General features: G+C 37.0%; 1 protein-coding gene across 1 annotated transcript; it reads left to right on the top strand.

Annotated features, from left to right (window-relative positions):
* Positions 1 to 369: 369 nt before the first annotated feature.
* Positions 370 to 21,160, top strand: LOC117328367 (X-linked retinitis pigmentosa GTPase regulator-like; the record flags this gene model as incomplete). Its single annotated transcript, XM_033885893.1, has 16 exons — positions 370 to 420; positions 4,433 to 4,558; positions 5,213 to 5,305; positions 5,811 to 5,873; positions 7,277 to 7,438; positions 7,983 to 8,132; positions 9,566 to 9,715; positions 10,177 to 10,329; positions 10,695 to 10,819; positions 11,409 to 11,612; positions 11,864 to 12,011; positions 12,717 to 12,844; positions 17,498 to 17,611; positions 18,680 to 18,733; positions 19,422 to 19,590; positions 20,466 to 21,160. Coding segments are annotated over exons 1-16 (2,565 nt in total), but the record flags the coding sequence as incomplete, so codon positions are not given.
* Positions 21,161 to 21,172: the final 12 nt, after the last annotated feature.

Here is a 21,172-nt window from a genome sequence, read left to right on the forward strand (position 1 = left end):
AAATCTTACATTGTATTAATAAATAAAAACTATTTTATCTCTCATTTCCTTTCTTGTCGGCTTCTTGTCGGTAATTCTAACTTCTTGTCGGCTCTTGTCGGTAAATCTAGTTTCTTGTCGGCTCTTGTCGGCTCTTGTCGGTAACTAGTGAGACCCGATTTTTGTGTTACCTATATTGAATGGAATGTGGAAAATGTGTAGCTCAATATATATTGGATTAGAGATAAAATTCAGAAGGCAATCACTCTAAGTACATGTACGTAAAGCGTTGTTCTGTTTCCAAGCAAAAAATGTCAGACAATATTTATAAACAAATCCACGTGCTTTCAAACACCGGAAGAAGAGCACTTTACATCCGGGCATTTTGTAATGTTGTGTAGGAAAACAACATGGCGGCCGGAGACGACTCTGACATTCCAGGTGAGTCTGTGCATGTCGCATTTACCCAGTTAGATACATTTTAGTGTTATTTGGTCGTGTTTATGATGGTTTTGACCGTTTATTTTCTCCATCAGAGATAGTGGTAGAGTAAAATCGTCCAAAACAACTGTAAACAGCGTAGAAATGCTATTTTCTTCTGCAAAATTGACATTGGTCAATAATTTTGTTTAAAAACCGCGGTAACGCATATCACTGGTCAGCCTCTCCGTCTTCAATATATGCATCTTATTACAAATATATTTTGAACGATAAAATTCTTTCAACAGTGGATGAAAATGATGTGATTATCCCCATAATGTTCATACATTTATATATATGTATCTGCGGGTATCTGGCAACAGCTACATAATGTACATACTGATCATGAATGGTGATACACTCACTGTACTCACATTTTGATCACAGGGGTTCCTTTGCTTCTTTTACAAAAATACAAGAAAAATGTGCATCTTCTTAACATAATTAAGTTCTCTACTGATACTTTCAAAACTTTCAGTGGAAACCCTTTTTAAAGGCAGTGATATATATATGACAAATGTGGTTTTTTTTCACATATATTATATTATTAACCATCAAGTGTGTATCAGGAATTATACAATGTCATCTTTCTATGGTTGTATATTGTTCCGTAATTTGTTTCCGTCCATCACCAGAAGTTGTTTTGATGTTCAGTTGAGAAGAATAAAAAATATAAGTTGGAGGCAGCACGTGTTCGACATTTTGATATTGAATCACACAGCTAACCGATCCCCAACACAATAGTAGCTTGCAATCAAATTCCCAAGGTTTTGAGGAATTTTTTCTTTGTGCATACAGTTGTTGACTAGAACCTCTTGGAGGAAAGGTATTTGTAGTATATCACACTTGTATGTGCCCAATTCACAACCATTGGAGGCTTTCAAACAGGCTTTGGTGCAATAAATCTCATTAGTTACTCTCTATACTGTTATGCTAAGACTGGAAATGGATACTTATATAGACGTGTTTGGTGTATAGTTCTTAGTGCATTATATTGGCATGATGGTGTTTTGAATATACCGGATGAGCTGACTTCTCTAAGTGAGGTGTTTATGACAGTTCATCCCTAAGGTCATGCATCATGTTTGACTGTTCTAGACTATACGACGTTTACATGTACAGTCTACACCTGGTCAAGCTTGTATAGCGACATATCTAGTACCTGCACAAGCGTGATCTTAGACCACGTACTTGCATTGTCGGCATATTATACTCTGTTGCATATTATATTTGGTCATGTTTAGACTTTCATAACATTAATATTGGTGTAAAAAACCATACGTAAACTGGTAGTTCTTTTTATACTTTTGCATAAGCATGCAGTGGCTTTGAGTATCCGATTGCATCCAGCTATTTATAGTGTTGTCCACTGACCGTGTTGCTACTTGGTACTGTATCGGGTATAGACAAGCCTTTTATACTCTCTTGAGAAGCTGTTGCTGGAACTGGTGTGGAACTTATAATTATGCTAGCGGAAATGATATTTGGTGTTAGCAAGCTTTTTGCATCCTCTTGTCAGTCCTTGGCTGGGTTTACTTTTTACATGAGGATATATTTATGTTTTTGAAGGGATCACTGGAGTTAGGCCCAAGATAGCAACCAGTTGCTCCGAGCCTGTACATGTATATATATATATATAGCTGCTGAGTAAAATGACAACCCTAAGGTTTGTTTGTCTGTCTTGAAAGTATGCAGGGATCAGTCTTTGTGGTGCTTCATGGGTGCCTTTCTAGGTATCCTTGATGTGATTACTGATATCTGGCTTGGTGTACATGCGGTGGTCAGCAATTGCCTCCATGGGACAGTCTTCATGATTGAAGATGTTTTTACTGTGTCCTGGTTTTACACCTGGTTGTATGATCGTAGTGTCATTTGATCACTTATGGGATATATATATGATATTGGTCTCAGAAGTTGCAGTCCTGTTCAGTGTTGGAAGCTATTATGATCATGACTCTACCATTGGGGAAACAAGATTTGGTAATTATGGAACAGTGGACCTGTGGTTAAGTTGTTGGCCATGATTGATAGGCATCCAGGTCTGTGGGGATGTCAAAGCTGTGCTGTACTGATACCTTTCTATTTTGCAGTCTTGGATTTTGAAAATTGAAATTTGTTATCAATTGTTCTTGAAAAGAATTCAAGGGATGTTTCTCAAGCTTCACATGTAGGTTCTACTTGTTTTTTTTTATCAGATTATTAAGAGGAAAAGAAGAAAGAATGGGAAGTAGAGAGAATTAAGATCAGTCTGACATAGAACCAATAAAGATCATACAATGGTTGGCATCAAGATCCCTCTGGAATCTCGACTTGTTAATCGCATAATTAATTACTAAAGCATCAGATGCTCCATCAGAAGACAATCATTGAAAATGTAGAAGCTGCTTGCACACAATTTACTTGAGTTTTGAAATGAAACCTGTCAATGTGTCATTGTCTACCTTATATTAATAACTTAAGCATTTTGTAGGACTTAGTTTTGAAAAAGTAAACCCTGCATATATCATTATTTGTTAGAATTATTGAGTCATGTTACTAAGAGATCTTAGGTTTCCTGAATATGGGTGAATCATAGGCCTTGGTACAGCAAAAACATGCCATGACAAATGATAGAAGACTTAAAAATCACTAAAGCTAGAATTAATGATGGTGAGATTTTGAAATATAAAAATGACATTATGAGATAATGTTTCGTAGTTTGTTGATCACAGGACTGCCTGTGATAGAAGTCAAGAGTGAATTCTTCAAATATAAACAAACACATATACATATATATATGCCAGTATGTGTGTGCTTAATTGTGTCAATACTAGACTAATAGAAACATTCTGAGAAATATTTTTGAGAAATTAATCAACACAGCTGTATTGATTTAAAATCTTTTAAAGCAAACAATCAGCAAGAATTAGTTGGAAATTCAAGTTTAAGTAGCCTATGTAAATTAAAGGTTTATTTATGATAAATTATCTGTGGTTGTGTATTGGCCTAAACATCAGGATTAATTATATATAAGAGTACATGTAAAGATGTAAGATATATTGCATGGATACTGATTGTCTGAGTTCTGTACATGTAGGTACCATACAAGTAATGTTTAACACTAGATCTGGTACTGTACATACCTGGTGAGGTATTGATTATTGATCAGGTAAATAATTCATAGCCATCACATTCATTCTGTGTAATTAACCCACAAGCCTACCATCATCTTGTTTTACTTGGCATACTTTTAGTCTGTATGTGGAGCAACCTTTAATTTAAAAACAAGCTGTCAGTTTGAAAACTTTGATGAGCCTCATTAATTATTTGATGTAAATTCTCAAAATTTGGTCAAATCACAGAGGGAAGTATTCTAATTAAAAAATATCAAACATAGCTCTCAAAATTGTTATTTGTCATATTACATGACATTGTAATTTTGTACCAAATTTAAACAATAATTAAAAATTCATCATTTTTCTGAATTGTATCAATCTCAATTTTGAGTTTAACACTTCTTATTGATTTACTATATAGTATATATAGCTATGTACCCTACAGGGAATGGGGACAAACTATACATACTCATGTCTTTGTTACCTCATAATATATGACATATATGAAACAGTCAAATTATGGTACATATAGATGTGTATCAACCTTATCCCGAGAAAATCCCTGGCCCAGGGCTTTCAGTTGTATCTTGACTGTTTGAAATTTGATTCCAAATGCATGCAATGCCATTCAATCACAGTTTTTGAATTGAGAATATTAATTTTCTAGGTTTCATTAATGAACAGATTTGTGACATATGGTTATATGAAAATAAAATCCAACATTTCCAAGTTCAAATTTTTTCTTTATGAAACATTAATTGGACCAGGTGTTATGTGATTTTCTTGATAACATTTTTGTACTGTTTCTTAAATATTTCTCTTATGACACTGCAGTTAAAATTTTGAGAGTTTTCAATTTTATTTTTGTTTTGTTACAGAGACCGGTGCCGTGTTTACTTTTGGTAAAAGTAGATTTGCAGAAAACAACCCAAGTAAATTCTGGGTGAAAAATGACAAAGTTTTACAAGTGGCATGTGGGGACGAACACACAGTTCTTGTTGCAGGTACAGTACAATAGGATATTTACATGTAATTATATATTCTGAATGCATATATACATACACTGTATATACTATGTATGTTGGTCAGTGGCAAAAATGCGATATTGATTTGAAATAGAAGTCTGCTATTAAAATGATGATGATTTCACATATAACTTACCCTGGAGAATAGCTTGTGCAAATTCTTGGATTATACGTATACCCAAGTGAACAAATAGCTTAACAGAAGAATGCAGGCGTATATATACATATTACTGCACATATATACAGTTCATAGCAGGTTCACATACATTTGTTATTACAACTGACAAACACTTTGCATTACCCAAAATCTTTAATGATACAGATTGAATATTAATATCAATCAGAAAAGACAATTCAATAGGGAGGAAAGACTAGAAAACGTAGTATGAAAATAAATAATTAAGTTTTAAATTTGAACACATCCCCTGAGCTTGTTATGTATACAGGATTAATGTGGAAGAAGACTACATTTAATTGTGAGATGTATACATGTAGCTAACACTTGAAAAAATCATAAATTTTTGATATATTATAAATATGTGAAGTCTGACAAGAGCAAATTAAATCTAAAATTTAGTAATGCATGTACTTTTATCAGGACTGAGGAATCTTTTCATTATATCTTTGTTACAGAGAGTGGGCGTGTCTTTACCTTTGGAATCAATGATTGGGGCCAACTTGGAATCGGCAACAACACGACAATGCTCAAACCCACCTGTGTCAAAAGTAGGCATGCTCCCTTGTAAGGTTTTGATGTCAGAGACATTATTTCCCTGTGGTTATGGGATCTGTGGGTATAACTTTAACATGGACTAAACAAATGCATATACATTGTATTTTAAAATGAAAAGTGAGGACACAGATTTAACTTCTTGTCAGAAAAGGATGTGTATTTTTAATAAGAGTATTCATGAGGGTAGACTTTTACAGTAAAATACATTGTATATGGTTTGATTCTCATGTTGGAAAAACATGTCTATTCAGCAAGTGTTTTGATATACACATGACTCCTGTCAGTCCTAAGAATATTTTATGGAAATTCTATTTGACTCCTGAAGGTTTAGGTTCAGCTGCCAGATTTGATATGTTTTAATAAGTCTAGTAAAATCATCTGTTTACAAGCAATAAATGGTATATATATTGTATAAAACACATACACTTTGTAAGGGAAGGAGAAATAGTTAATTGGTCAAAAGAAAATCCTGACCGCATGATACATGTTTATTTGCAGAACTCAAACATGAGAAGGCTGAACATGTGGCATGTGGCCGGAGTCATACCATCATTGGTACAAGTAAGTATTTTAATCGCCAGATTTAATTTTTGTCACTAGTTGTCGTGTCTATAGATACCAGATTTAATTTCTGTCACTAGTTGTCAGGTCTATAGATACCAGCTATGATTTCTGTCTGTCACCAGTTGTCAGGTCTATAGATACCAGCTATAATTTCTGTCACTAGTTGTCGGGTCTATAGATACCAGATATGATTTCTGTCACTAGTTGTCAGGTCTAGATACCAGCTATAATTTCTGTCTGTCACCAGTTGTCAGGTCTATAGATACCAAATATGGTTTCTGTCTGTCACTAGTTGTCAGGTCTATAGATACCAAATATGGTTTCTGTCTGTCACTAGTTGTCAGGTCTATAGATACCAAATATGGTTTCTGTCTGTCACCAGTTGTCAGGTCTATAGATACCAGATATGATTTCTGTCTGTCACTAGATGTCAGGTCTATAGATACCAAATATGGTTTCTGTCCGTCACCAGTTGTCAGGTCTATAGATACCAGATATGATTTCTGTCTGTTAATAGTCGTCGGGTCTATAGATACCAGATATGATTTCTGTCTGTCACCAGTTGTCAGGTCTATAGATACCAGATATAATTTCTGTCCGTCACAGTTGTCAGGTCTAGATACCAGACAGTCTTCTCTACATCACATGATGAGCTTTTCAAATCCCAACATCTGTGGTCCGTCTGTTATCAATCCTTGTTATTTGAATTTCTTGAGAAGTACTGGAGAGCTATTTCTCAAACTTAATATGTAGGTTCCTTTAGGTCTATATATGTGCCCAATCATTTATATCAGGAAAACAAAATGGCGGAAAGATGGCCATCTTGGATTTTTACAGTTGAAGATTTTTATCATATAAGTACTGGAGGGATGTTTCAATCTTTGCATGTAGGTCCCCCTTGGTCCCTTGTGCTCAACAAATTTTATGTCAAAGTGGAAAAACAAAATGGATGGCAGGCAGCCATCTTTGATTTTAACAGTTGAACTTTGTTATCCGTATTTCTTTGATCGAGATCTGTCATAGAATTCATATGAAGGTTTGTTTTTCTTTGTTATCAAATGATTGAGAGGACAGAGGAAAAATGAAAAGTACAGAAAAGAAGAACAATTAATGGAGGATGACTAGATCCCTGTAGGACCTCTTGTATTTTTATGTTGTCATACAATTCTTTTATCAAGGGGATAATGTGATATGAAAGATCCGTTTTCCAGACTGTTTGTATCATCAACATGGTGGCATGTGGAGTGCCTCTGATTTTGTTTAATATATATAATACAGATATTGAGTAAAGTGATTGTTATAGACACCAGCCTGATTCTATTTATACTTATAGCAGACATATTCAGTATGTACTTTGTCCTATAGCTGTCTGTTAGTGTTCTCTTGATTCTGTATAACAGAGAGTGGGAAGATATACGCCTTTGGAAACAATGGGGAGGGGCAGCTGGGAGTGGATGATGACTCAGTCAACAGCAGTAACGACCCTATAATGGTTAAGGGACTTGAGCCAATGAAAATCAAGATGTTGGCTGCTGGTGCTGACCATACTGTGCTTCTCACACGTAAGTCTCCAAGGAAATGATTCTTTACTATTGCCATATGTTGAAATATTTATGAATAAATACAAGGTTATATAGATAAACGTTAAATACAAAGTTATATTTACATCTCTCCCTTCTTCAGATTAGTAAACTCTGACTGCATTAAAATTAGCGTAAAGCAGTGATAAAAGGCTCAGCGGATTAATTAGCGGTAACATAATCATGACATCGTCTCTTTGTGGCGTTACCGGAACGTCAACTTGATGGCGCCATTTTCAAAGGACTGATCTATGCAATTTTAGCATTGTCTCCTGTTACCTGATGATCTCTGTGCAAAAAGCTAATTTCAAGTGATCATGAGTGTTTTGTCAAAAACTGCAATGAAGATAGTGGAAATGTGTGAATTTAGAACAAGATCCAGAGAGCCATATCAGTATTCAAATTTTATTAATGATTGTGGTTGAAAACTTATTATTAAAGAAATTTTCACAATTTTTTTAAAGACATATGTTTTTAATAGGTGAAGGTGATGTGTATGGAATATAACTGGAAACTTTGTTTATAGGTGAAGGTGAGGTGTATGTTTGGGGTGGAGGCAGTGAAGGACAACTGGGATTGGCAGATGAGGATGAATGTCATAAACCGACCCTGTTAGACATTGATCAAGAGATCATCTGTATCGGATGTGGGTACTACCACACGGCTCTCGTTACAGGTAAGATACCTGTACACAGTATGGGTACTACCACACGGCTTTTGTTACAGGTAAGATACCTGTACACAGTATGGGTACTACCACACGGCTCTCGTTACAGGTAAGATACCTGTACATAGTGTGGGTACTACCACACAGTACTTAAGATCTTCGCAGGTGAAATACCTGTACATAGCTTGGGTACTACCACACAGTACTTAAGATTTTGCAGGTGAGATACCTGTACATAGTGTGGCTACTACCACACAGTACTTAAGATCTTTACAGGTGAGATACCTGTACATAGTGTGGCTACTACCACACAACCCTTAAGATCTTTGCAGGTGAAATACCTGTACATAGTGTGGCTACTACCACGCAGCCCTTAAGATCTTTACAGGTGAGATACCTGTACATAGTGTGGCTACTACCACACAGTACTTAAGATCTTTACAGGTGAGATACCTGTACATAGTGTGGCTACTACCACACAGCCCTTAAGATCTTTACAGGTGAGATACCTGTACATAGTGTGGCTACTACCACACAGTACTTAAGATCTTTACAGGTGAGATACCTGTACATAGTGTGGCTACTACCACACAACCCTTAAGATCTTTCCAGGTGAGATACCTGTACATAGTGTGGCTACTACCACACAGTACTTAAGATCTTTACAGGTGAGATACCTGTACATAGTGTGGCTACTACCACACAACCCTTAAGATCTTTGCAGGTGAGATACCTGTACATAGTGTGGCTACTACCACACAGCCCTTAAGATCTTTACAGGTGAGATACCTGTACATAGTGTGGCTACTGCCACACAGCCCTTAAGATCTTTACAGGTGAGATACCTGTACATAGTGTGGCTACTACCACACAGTACTTAAGATCTTTACAGGTGAGATACCTGTACATAGTGTGGCTACTACCACACAGTACTTAAGATCTTTACAGGTGAGATACCTGTACATAGTGTGGGTACTACCACACAGTCCTTAAGATCTTTACAGGTAAGATACCTGTACATAGTGTGGGTACTACCACACAGTCCTTAAGATCTTTACAGGTGAGATACCTGTACATAGTGTGGGTACTACCACACAGCCCTTAAGATCTTTACAGGTGAGATACCTGTACATAGTGTGGCTACTACCACACAGTACTTAAGATCTTTACAGGTGAGATACCTGTACATAGTGTGGCTACTACCACACAGTACTTAAGATCTTTACAGGTGAGATACCTGTACATAGCTTGGGTACTACCACACAGCCCTTAAGATCTTTACAGGTGAGATACCTGTACATAGTGTGGCTACTACCATTTGACTTTTTCCTTTACACATACACAACTTTTTAAATCAAGCATTGTTGTCAATACTAAAGAGATTTTAGAACTGTAATTTATTGTTTAAACTTCTTATTTTGATGATCTTGATTATTGAATAGTGACAGGTGACCTGTTTACATTTGGAGAGAGTGATGGAGGGAAACTAGGCCTGGGAGAAAACAAAGGGGCCAGTGTGCCTACCAAAGTCAACTTACCAGAGAAAGTTAAGATGGTGGCTTGTGGCGGTTCACATACAGTGGTGCTTACAGGTTAGTGTTGTCAAAGACTTGTCTAGGTAAACTATTAAATAGTGTACAAATTATTTACTATGGCACATTGTGGAACATTAAAAAAGTAAAGTTTCCCAATAATAAATGGAAATTTTGGAGTTATTAATCAGTGGTAATATGAAATACAGACATTTTGAATGTACGCAGTACTAGTACTGTGGCATTCCATGCGTGATATTTTTTGATAATTGTGTACACTTGTACTTTACTATTTCTTGGCACATACCCAAAAAATGTATGACCACAGGTCCCGACAAGATATGGCATATTATGAATTTCAAACTGAGCGGATAGAAGTTGTTTTAATAATCTTTTGAAAAATACTTACATTGTATACAGGTGAGTGTACATGTCATATTTTGATGATAGGATCTAATGTTAAGATCATACAAAGTATAAGTTGTTAAATAAAACATCCATTGTTCATTTGTTTTCAACAGTGAAGGGAAATCTGTACACATTTGGTGATGGTACAAATGGTCAGCTTGGTCAGGGCAATAGGGTCCTACAAGAGTTCAAACCTCAGCTGGTCAATCTCAGGTTCAAGGTCATTTACACTGCATGTGGAGAGAACCACACAGCCATTATAACAGGTAAGACCTTGTGATTGAGATACAACTTATTATGTATGTGGCCAGGATCAATTCTTTCATCTACAATGCCAGGATACATGGCTGACCATATGGGTTTTCTCATGGGTTTTTCTCATCATACTTCAGTTTCCTCCCACAGTAAGACCCTCTTGCACTTTCTTTCAGGCCAACATGAGTGATAAACATAAGTCAATAGTTTGTTTCACAACTGTTGTAAAATGAATAGTTTATATTCGATACAAATTAATTCATTGAATTTTCTGAACATTTAGAATTAGAAACCTTTGCTTTTTTCTGTTACTGAAACTGTGATTTGTTTAATACATATTTTCTCTGTGTTCCTGACACTATGTTGTATTTTACAGAGAAACATCAACTCTACACCTTTGGGGATGGCAGGCATGGCAAGCTTGGCCTTGGTCAAGACACCATGTCAAACATGTTCACAGCTACCAAAGTGGAAAGGTTTAAAAAATTTATAGTTGAAAATGTAAGTTAATACCTTTGTAGATGATATTTTGTTATGTTGTTATGTTTTAAATGTTTGTTTAAACCCACTTAAAGAGGATAAACTTGTTTGTCCAAGAAAATGATGAACACATGTAGACAATATTTAATCTTTGCATTAATACGCTTTGAGTAGACCTTTTCATTCAGTAGGTAAAATATTTACACTACTTACAAGTTTTTTGAAGAAACAAAAGGTTGCTGTTGACTCCATAATGTATTTTGATGACAAAACTGGTGGTAGCAGTTTAAATGAAGACTAAGGATGATTGTATATTAAGCTACTGGATGCAATTAATTTTTTTTTTTTATTTTTTTTTTTTTGAAAGATTTGCTCAGAAAAACATGTTACATACATGTATTTAGTTCAAAGATGAATATTCTTTTAACTCCTAACAAAAGCCACCTCTTTTATTTATAATTGTCACATTTTCTGCAAATTTAATGTTTTGTTCTTATCTTATCTTCTTATCACATTGAAGGTTGATTAAAGTTTTCCAATCTGAGTTGTTTGCCATGTTGGATTGATGTAGGCCTTAAACCCTATATCAACTTGCCAATTTTGTCACCAGGTAACCTGTGGAGGGTGTCACATGATCGCAAGAGCACACAAGAGAACGCAAGATGAGGAAAATGAAAGCGACGAGGAAGATGCAACATTAAATGATTTAGAGATGACTAAAAATAAGTTAAATAACTCCATCAAACCAGATGGTTCTATAGACCTGGATGGAACTTTCCCAGCCCGACAACGACGGCGAGAAACACTGAATAGGGTGGGTATGGCACTATTGTTGACAAAGCTGTTATAAAAATTCCATAAGGAAATATTTATATGAAAGCTTGTTTGGATAAGTATTGTAGGTACAAAATTTGTTAGTTATATCCTACCTTACTTGAGCATATGGAAAATTTTATGTGTAATGCAGCATATTTTATCAAGATCAGAATTAGGATAAATCACTGAAAATGATAATTACACTGACTCTTATTTCTTTAAGTAATATATTAATCAATCTTTTGACAGACGGCATCCATGAATCGTACACTTCCATCATTAGCGAACGGCAAGCCAGCTGGATCATCCCTTCATCACACTGTACCTCCACCTGTCAAAAAACCAGGACTTGCAGACCGTGCCTCTACCCCTCTTAGCTCTACACAAGTCATCAAAAGTCAGTTTATTTGATTGCCTTTAAACCTTGCTATGTCAGTCATTTAATACAAGCATGAAAAATTAAAATAGTTAATGCTGACTATTTAATATACAGTGCTTAGTTAAGTTATAGGTTATTAATGTGAGAAAAGAGGTGGGATGGTACAGTAAATTTATATATTTTGGAAAACTCACAATTCAAACTGGGATTATATTTTTTTATATCACATGGCAAAAAGTGCCAATGAGCTTATGGTATGGTGCAGGAGTGGTTGTCCATCGTCTGTCGTCCGTCTTCCTTTTGTGTAATCTTCTAGAGAACTATATAGAACTCAGTACTGATATTTAGCGACGAGAAGCATGGAGTATAGAGTACATTAATACCAGAAAGTTTCCTCATATGAAAGACTTTGACCTATTCACAAAGTCAAAGGAGGCAAATATGTTAAAAGCTTCAATAATCGTCTTCCTAAATTCCAAAAGACCCAGAGGCTTGATGATATTTTGCCAGCAAGTACCTAGCTATTCAGGGCCTCTGGGGTTCCTTTACAGATTAGTAAAGAATTTGCACATGCACAGTATTAATTATTTTGTTAAACATTTATGACCTTGGCTTCTTTTGATATCTTTTTATCAAAAGAAGGAAGGAGAGTTTCATCTTAAAACCTTCATAGATAAATGTAATGAACAACAGACAATGTAAAAAATATCTGATGTTGTACAGAGCCAGTGCCCAAACCAGTGGAATCATCCGAGGAGGAGGACAGCGAGGAGGAGGTAGAGGAGGACATGATTACAAAAGCCTCAACACTGAGGAGTGAATCATCAGTTAATCACATAGAGAAAATTGAGGTAATAAGGTTGGATAGTCAACTGTAGATCTCAACATGTAGCTTTCATGTTTGTTTTAGTGTGTCATATTAGCCAGTATCATACAATACATGGTCGGTTTTTGACGAGGAGTGGAGAAAACGAGAGTGTTTATAAATTACTGACAAGGGTTTAGGAAGACGAGATTGATTACCGACAAGGCTTGGGGAAGACAAGATTGATTACCGACAAGGCTTGGGGAAGACGAGATTGATTACCGACATGGCTTGGGGAAGACGAGATTGATTACTGACAAGGGTTGGGGAAGACGAGATTGATTACTGACAAGGGTTGGGGAAGACGATATTCGTTACTGACAATGGTTGGGGAAGACGAGATTGATTATTGACAAGGGTTGGGGAAGACGAGATTGGTTATTGACATGGCTTGGGGAAGACGATATTCGTTACTGACAAGGGTTGGGGAAGACGAGATTGGTTATTGACAAGGGTTGGGGAAGACAATATTCGTTACTGACAATGGTTGGGGAAGACGAGATTGGTTATTGACAAGGGTTGGGGAAGACGATATTCGTTACTGACAATGGTTGGGGAAGACGAGATTGATTACCAACATGGCTTGGGGAAGACGAGATTGGTTATTGACATGGCTTGGGGAAGACGAGATTGGTTACTGACAAGGGTTGGGGAAGACGAGATTGGTAACTGACAAGGGTTGGGGAAGACGAGATTGATTATTCAAAGGGGTTGGGGAAGACGAGATTGGTTACTGACAAGGGTTGGGGAAGACGATATTGGTAACTGACAAGGGTAGGGGAAGGCGAGATTGATTATTGACAGGGGTTGGGGAAGACAAGATTGGTTACTGACAAGGGTTGGGGAAGACGAGATTGATTATTGACATGGCTTGGGGAAGACGATATTCGTTACTGACAAGGGTTGGGGAAGACGAGATTGGTTATTGACAAGGGTTGGGGAAGACGATATTCGTTACTGACATGGCTTGGGGAAGACGAGATCGGTTACTGACAAGGGTTGGGGAAGACAAGATTGGTAACTGACAAGGGTTGGGGAAGACAAGATTGGTTACTGACAAGGGTTGGGGAAGACGAGATTGGTTATTGACAAGGGTTGGGGAAGACGAGATTGGTTACTGACAAGGGTTGGGGAAGACGATATTGGTAACTGACAAGGGTAGGGGAAGACGAGATTGGTTACTGACAAGGGTTGGGGAAGACGAGATTGGTTACTGACAAGGGTTGGGGAAGACGATATTGGTAACTGACAAGGGTAGGGGAAGACGAGATTGATTATTGACAGGGGTTGGGGAAGACGAGATTGGTTACTGACAAGGGTTGGGGAAGACGATATTGGTAACTGACAAGGGTTGGGGAAGACGAGATTGGTTATTGACAAGGATTGGGGAAGACGAGATTGGTTACTGACAAGGGTTGGGGAAGACGAGATTGGTAACTGACAAGGGTTGGGGAAGACGAGATTGATTATTCAAAGGGGTTGGGGAAGACGAGATTGGTAACTGACAAGGGTTGGGGAAGACGAGATTGGTTATTGACATGGCTTGGGGAAGACGATATTCGTTACTGACAAGGGTTGGGGAAGACGAGATTGGTTATTGACAAGGGTTGGGGAAGACGATATTCGTTACTGACAATGGTTGGGGACGACGAGATTGGTTATTGACAAGGGTTGGGGAAGACGATATTCGTTACTGACAAGGGTTGGGGAAGACGATATTCGTTACTGACAATGGTTGGGGAAGACGAGATTGGTTATTGACAAGGGTTGGGGAAGACGATATTCGTAACTGACAATGGTTGGGGAAGACGAGATTGATTACCAACATGGCTTGGGGAAGACGAGATTGGTTATTGACAAGGATTGGGGAAGACGAGATTGGTTACTGACAAGGGTTGGGGAAGACGATATTGGTAACTGACAAGGGTAGGGGAAGACGAGATTTATTATTGACAGGGGTTGGGGAAGACAAGATTGGTTACTGACAAGGGTTGGGGAAGACGAGATTGATTATTGACATGGCTTGGGGAAGACGATATTCGTTACTGACAAGGGTTGGGGAAGACGAGATTGGTTATTGACAAGGGTTGGGGAAGACGATATTCGTTACTGACATGGCTTGGGGAAGACGAGATTGGTTACTGACATGGCTTGGGGAAGACGAGATTGGTTACTGACAAGGGTTGGGGAAGACGAGATTGGTTACTGACAAGGGTTGGGGAAGACGAGATTCGTTATTGACAAGGGTTGGGGAAAACGATATTGGTAACTGACAAGGGTAGGGGAAGACGAGATTGATTATTGACAGGGGTTGGGGAAGACGAGATTGGTTACTGACAAGGGTTGGGGAAGACGATATTGGTAACTGACAAGGGTTGGGGAAGACGAGATTGGTTGTTGACAGGGGTTGGGGAAGACGATATTCAATACTGACAAGGGTTGGGGAAGAGGAGATTGGTTGCTGACAAGGGTTGGGGAAGATGAGATTGGTTACTGACAAGGGTTGGGGAAGACAAGATTAGTAACTGACAAGGGTTGGGGAAGACGATATTGGTTACTGACAAGGGTTGGGGAAGACGAGATTGGTTATTGACAAGAGTTGGGGAAGACGAGATTGGTTATTGACAGGGGTTGGGGAAGACAAGATTGGAAACTTACAAGGGTTGGGGAAGACGATATTGGTAACTGACAAGGGTTGGGGAAGACGAGATTCGTTACTGACAGGGGTTGGGGAAGACGAGATTGGTAACTGACAAGGGTAGGGGAAGACGAGATTCGTTATTGACAAGGGTTGGGGAAGACGAGATTGGTTATTGACAAGAGTTGGGGAAGACGAGATTGGTTATTGACAGGGGTTAGGGAAGACGAGATTGGTTATTGACAAGGGTTGGGGAAGATGAGATTGATTATTGACAAGGGTTGGGGAAGATGAGATTGATTATTGACAAGGGTTGGGGAAGACAAGATTTGTAACTGACAAGGGTTGGGGAAGACGAGATTGGTTATTGACAGGGGTTGGGGAAGATGAGATTGGTTACTGACAGGGGTTGGGGAAGACCAGATTCGTTATTGACAAGAGTTGGGGAAGACGAGATTAGTAACTGACAAGGGTTGGGGAAGACAAGATTGATTATTGACAAGGGTTGGGGAAGATGAGATTAGTAACTGACAAGGGTTGGGGAAGATGTGATCTATTAGTGACAAGGGTTGGGAAAGACGAGATCTATTTTTGAGAAGGTTCACAAAAGTTTGTGGCAAGTACCCTGTGCATCAGTCTCTAAAAAGCTCCAGTTCTGAGAGAGTAAATGTAAAATTGTGTTGTTCCGTCGTATTAATAATGAACTTGTAGTATTGCCTATTTATCAATGGAGGATCCATATACAGTGGACCCTCGATAATCCGAACACCTTCGTTCCCAGTCCAAACCGTCCGGATTACGAGTTTTCCGGACTGCCGAATTTCGTGTACCAGGTCAAAAAATTTGTCGTGTAAGAGTTATCTCCCTTGATTATATACAATCCGGTACGTTTCATAAACACGTCTAATTGTCAGACTTTTTTAACAATAAATATACTTATGTTTCTGATATGATTCTTGTTTTGTTTTGTAGAAAGTAAAAAATAAACTATGTTTTTAAAAGAACATGTAAAGTGAAAGTTGTTTTATTTATAGCGGGCATATGTGACCTACAAACAACACACATGTGTCACGTCCCGGAGGTTCACAAACAAATAGAAATTACAAACATTAAATACCTTAAACAAAATACCCGGATTTTACAACTTACCGTCAGTCCATGTTTTTTTTATGATTTTTACGTACCAGAAACCCCAAGTTATCTATTTAAAAGTACGCGACACCAGCGAGAACTACCCAATATGTCCGATAATTATTAAACCCGTATTCACTTAAAATGTGACGCTTAGTTAAGTATCAGACGACTATTGACTAATTTGTGTGTAATCAACCCAGTTCTTGTGATCACTGCTTAATACGTAAATGTGTATGTAATTAATAACATGCATCTTTCAATGAGTCGTCGTTTCACGTAACGGTGTTACAAAGCCGATATCCGTGTTTACCCAATACAAGTGTTAATGATGTTAATTACCGATCATAAATTTATTACATGTATTTGAGATTGATTAATTATCGTATCACGTACTGTATGTTTGTGCATAAATTCTGTAACATTTAGGTCGTAGAGAAAAAGCAATGTACCGTTATAAAAACAAAAGCTACACATTGTAACACAGGTAAACACCCGGGGCTATGACCTGGCAGCGGTCGCTATGACTACGCACGGTGTCAAGCGATAGTCTGTACAGCTGTCGACACGGGTGACTTGCCCCGACATTTTTTTCTCCTAGTGGTGAAAAAATCTTCCGGATTATTGAGGGAAATTTACTAATGAAAAGTATGATCCGTTCCCAAAATGGGCTTCCGGAATCGGAATCCGAATTTCCAGACTGGTGAGTACAAATAACGTTACGGAAATCCGTTCCCGTGCATTTCTGTCCGGACTGGGAGTTTTCCGGACTATCGGCGTCCGGATTATCGCGGGTCCACTGTACAGTTTGCAGTTCAATATTTTCACCTTCTTGACTGCTTCATGATTTGTTGTATTTGTGTGTTTTAGAAAGTGCATCAGAATAACAACAATACGAGAACATTACCCAAGCCATCACCGAAGCCCTCACCCAAACAGTCACCAAAACCATCTCCCCGGCCCAGGGGGCAGAAGAAAGACGAGGTAAGCCTAAATGTGATTAGGTCCATATCACCTTCATATAACATACCAGGATTAAATTCTTCTTTCAATGCTTGTATTGTCTAGATAATAATTGGACTAAAAGTCCAAAATGCTATATATAACTTACAATGCCACATGTGCTCAATTAAACACAATTTCCCTCAAACTGGTATGTTGTTTGATGATCAATATATACTGAATTTGATATCCACAATTATTATGGTATTGATAAACTGTTGTTAACTGTGTTGCATAACATTCTTCATCTATATTTTATTGAGAAATGAATTACTGACAAAGTACTTTAAGTAGGATAGGTGAGACATATAGTTATGCACAATTCAGCATGACCTATAATCATCATGCTTTGTCTGCTATCTGCCATTTGTGAACTTTTTACAGTTCAAACTTCTCAAGTTCTACTAGTGGGACTAGTACTCTGCTCTAACTTGCCTGAAATGATCCTGGGATGGGCCTGACCATGTGTTATTTTCAGGTTGCTCAGTAATTCAAGATGGCGTTATGGCCAACATACAGTATAGCACAATTCCATTTGTTGTCTATCACTATACACTGCTACTGAGTATGCATACTAAAAAGTACTAGGGTCTGTTTATGTCAGATGACCATTAAGACCCATGGGCCTCTTGTTTTTTTTTTTTTCTTTTAGTTTCAAAAATCCTATTGTTTCACCACCTCATAAACATTCAGCCTTGTTTATACTTCAAGTATATGTCCCTTTGGCTATATAAAAAAATACTTTAAACTGTGAGGCACATGCTGGTGCTGAGCAGTATAGATTTCGATTTAGAGAATATTGCTATAACTGTAGCATTAGATACATATATTTTTTTGTGGCTTTCAAAATAATGGATTGTAAAATACTGTAAAAATATTAAACAGTGTTATAAATTGATATTGTAACAAATTGTGTTATTATTATAGATATATATGCTTTATGGATTGTAAAATACCCTTTATGGATTGTTGAATAATGGATTGTAAAATACCCTAAAAATGTGTACAGAATGTTATAGAAATGTAGCACATTGTTATCATTATTAACAGGGAGAAGCGTCTGGGAAGTCTGAGGAAGAAGCAACACCTAAGAAAGCTCCCAGGGTAAGTTTGATGATGATCATTATATTATTAATCTTCAAATTTTAATTGTAAAAATGAAATAATTATAAACTGTTTTAAAACACTTTCTACCACAATACCCTGTGTTATTCAACTCTCAGACCATCAGTTAATCATTACAGCTGTTGATTAACAATCTGTTTATACCACATGTGGTATAAACTCTGTACGCATTTTGATTGGCTAACACGGTGAACTTTGACCCAAGCTGCAATTGTTATTGACGTCATCAATAATCTAATGACGTCACATCACCGGGTCCCGGACGTCACTGGTACACTTTATTTGCATATGCGAAATTATACTTGGCCACGTTTCCCTTTGATTCAAGCCGATATTATTGTGGTAGAAACAGGTCACACGACTCGAAATTGTTGGATATGGAATTTATTTCACACTCGTAAGTTATTTTTTAAAAGTTACAAAAGACACAAGCTTTAGCGAGTGTTTTTTGTAACTTTTAAAAAATAACTTACTCGTGTGAAATAAATTCCATATCCAACAACCACTCGTTGTGTAACCTCTATGTAAACAATCAATTTTAACACATCACTCCCACTCCTGGCCCAATAATTTGATTTTTGTAGAAGTGTTGTTTTTATGACTTATGTAATGGAATTTTACGATATCAATTAGTTATAATTACAAAAAAACTCAATATGTGTTCCAGAGTTTACCTTCAGCACCACTGCCGCAGCCACGGAAACCTCCTCCCAAGGTGGAGGATGATGATGAGGAGGAAGAAACAGAGGAAGAAGAGTCAGAGGAGGAGGAAGAAGAGGTCAAACCAGTCAAAGCTTTGCCACCCACACCAAAGAAAGATATCAAGAAGAAGAAAGGTACTTGTTATCTTTTATCACCTGGTCCAGTTAATTAGAGCAAGCTGGACAAAACCCAATTTTTGATATTCTTCAATCATTTATTTTTATTCTGATTTTTCTTCCACCATCATCAGATGGTTAGCTATTTAAATTGCTCATCCTCTGTGGTCAGCCTGTTTGTAAATGATCCAGTTTATCACCATTTCTTGAATAGCACCTGTGGTATTTTTCCATTGATAAGCATGTTAAATTATTTGAAAACAAGATGGCCAACAGGGGGCCATTTTGACTTTTGACGGTTGAAGTTTGTTATCGCTATTCGAAAGTTCTTCATGGATCAGTCTCTAATTTGATATCTAGGTTCTCCTTGGTCCCTAGTTGTGCATATACAACATTGAGACTGGTAGCCATTGTAAATTATAAGAGTTGTTGCTATTTCTCAGAAAGTTCTTCATGGCTCTTTCTCAGATTTTATGACTTGATTAAGTTCCTCATGTTTTCATATGATTAAAAGAAAGAAGAGAAAAAATAGAGCTGGAGAAACAGAAAGATCCAATGAATTTCATTCAGTGATGGTTAAATCTCAATCATGATCTTGAAAAAAAGATTTTCTAAATATTTGATTTTTGACTTGAACATATACCTTACAGCAGGCTTTTAACTACTGTACTAGTAACTACATACATTTTACAAAAAAAAAAAAAAAAAAATTAATCAAAATCTCATCATTATTTATACCCTTTTCCAATACAAATAGTAGTGCTATATCTTTAAATAGTTGTCATATCAAGCTTAAGTTATCTTAGACTTTAGTTTTGTATAACTATTTTGCTTATTGAAAATGTTAAAAAGCTGGCAGTTGATTCAAGATTTATTTTTTGTTTTTCCTGCAGAAAAGTCCTCAGGTTTCAATGTGTTTAGACGTAGACCTACTGGGTTAACAGATTCAGAAGATGAAGAGGAGGAAGAAGAAGAAGATGAGGAGGAGGAAGAAGAAGAAGAAGAGGAGATAGTGAAAAAAGTTGTAAAGACAAAGACTCCAAGAGAAGAAGAGAAGAAAAAAGAAGAGAAAAAGGATGATAAAAAGGACAAGAAGAAAGAAAAAGAAGACAAGAAAAAGGAAAAAGAAGAAAAGAAAAAAGAGAAAGAGGATAAGAAAAAAGAGAAAGATAAGAAGAAGGATAAGACAAAAGACAAAGACAAGAAAAAAGGCAAAGATAAGGATGATGAAGAAGATGATGAGGAAGAGGAAGAGTTAGAAGAAAAAGAAGGTGCCAAAGCTGAGAAAGATGAGAAAAAGGATAAGAAAGATAAAAAAGAGAAAGAAAAGGATAAAAAAGATAAGGAAAAGGACAAAAAAGATAAGGAAAAGGACAAAAAAGACAAGAAAGATAAAAGTAAAGACAAGGATAAAAAGAAAGAAGAGGAAGAAGATGAGGAGGAAGAAGATCTAGAAGAAGAAGCCAAAGCAAAAGATGACAAAAAAGACAAAAAGGATAAAAAGAAGGAAAAAGAAGAGAAAAAGAAGGAAAAAGATGACAAGAAAAAAGACAAGGATAAAGATAAGAAAAAAGACAAAAAGAAAGGAAAGATGAGGAGG

The sequence above is a fragment of the Pecten maximus genome, chromosome 5 (assembly GCF_902652985.1).
Source record: "Pecten maximus chromosome 5, xPecMax1.1, whole genome shotgun sequence".
In the NCBI taxonomy this organism is placed as follows: Eukaryota; Metazoa; Mollusca; class Bivalvia; order Pectinida; family Pectinidae; genus Pecten; species Pecten maximus.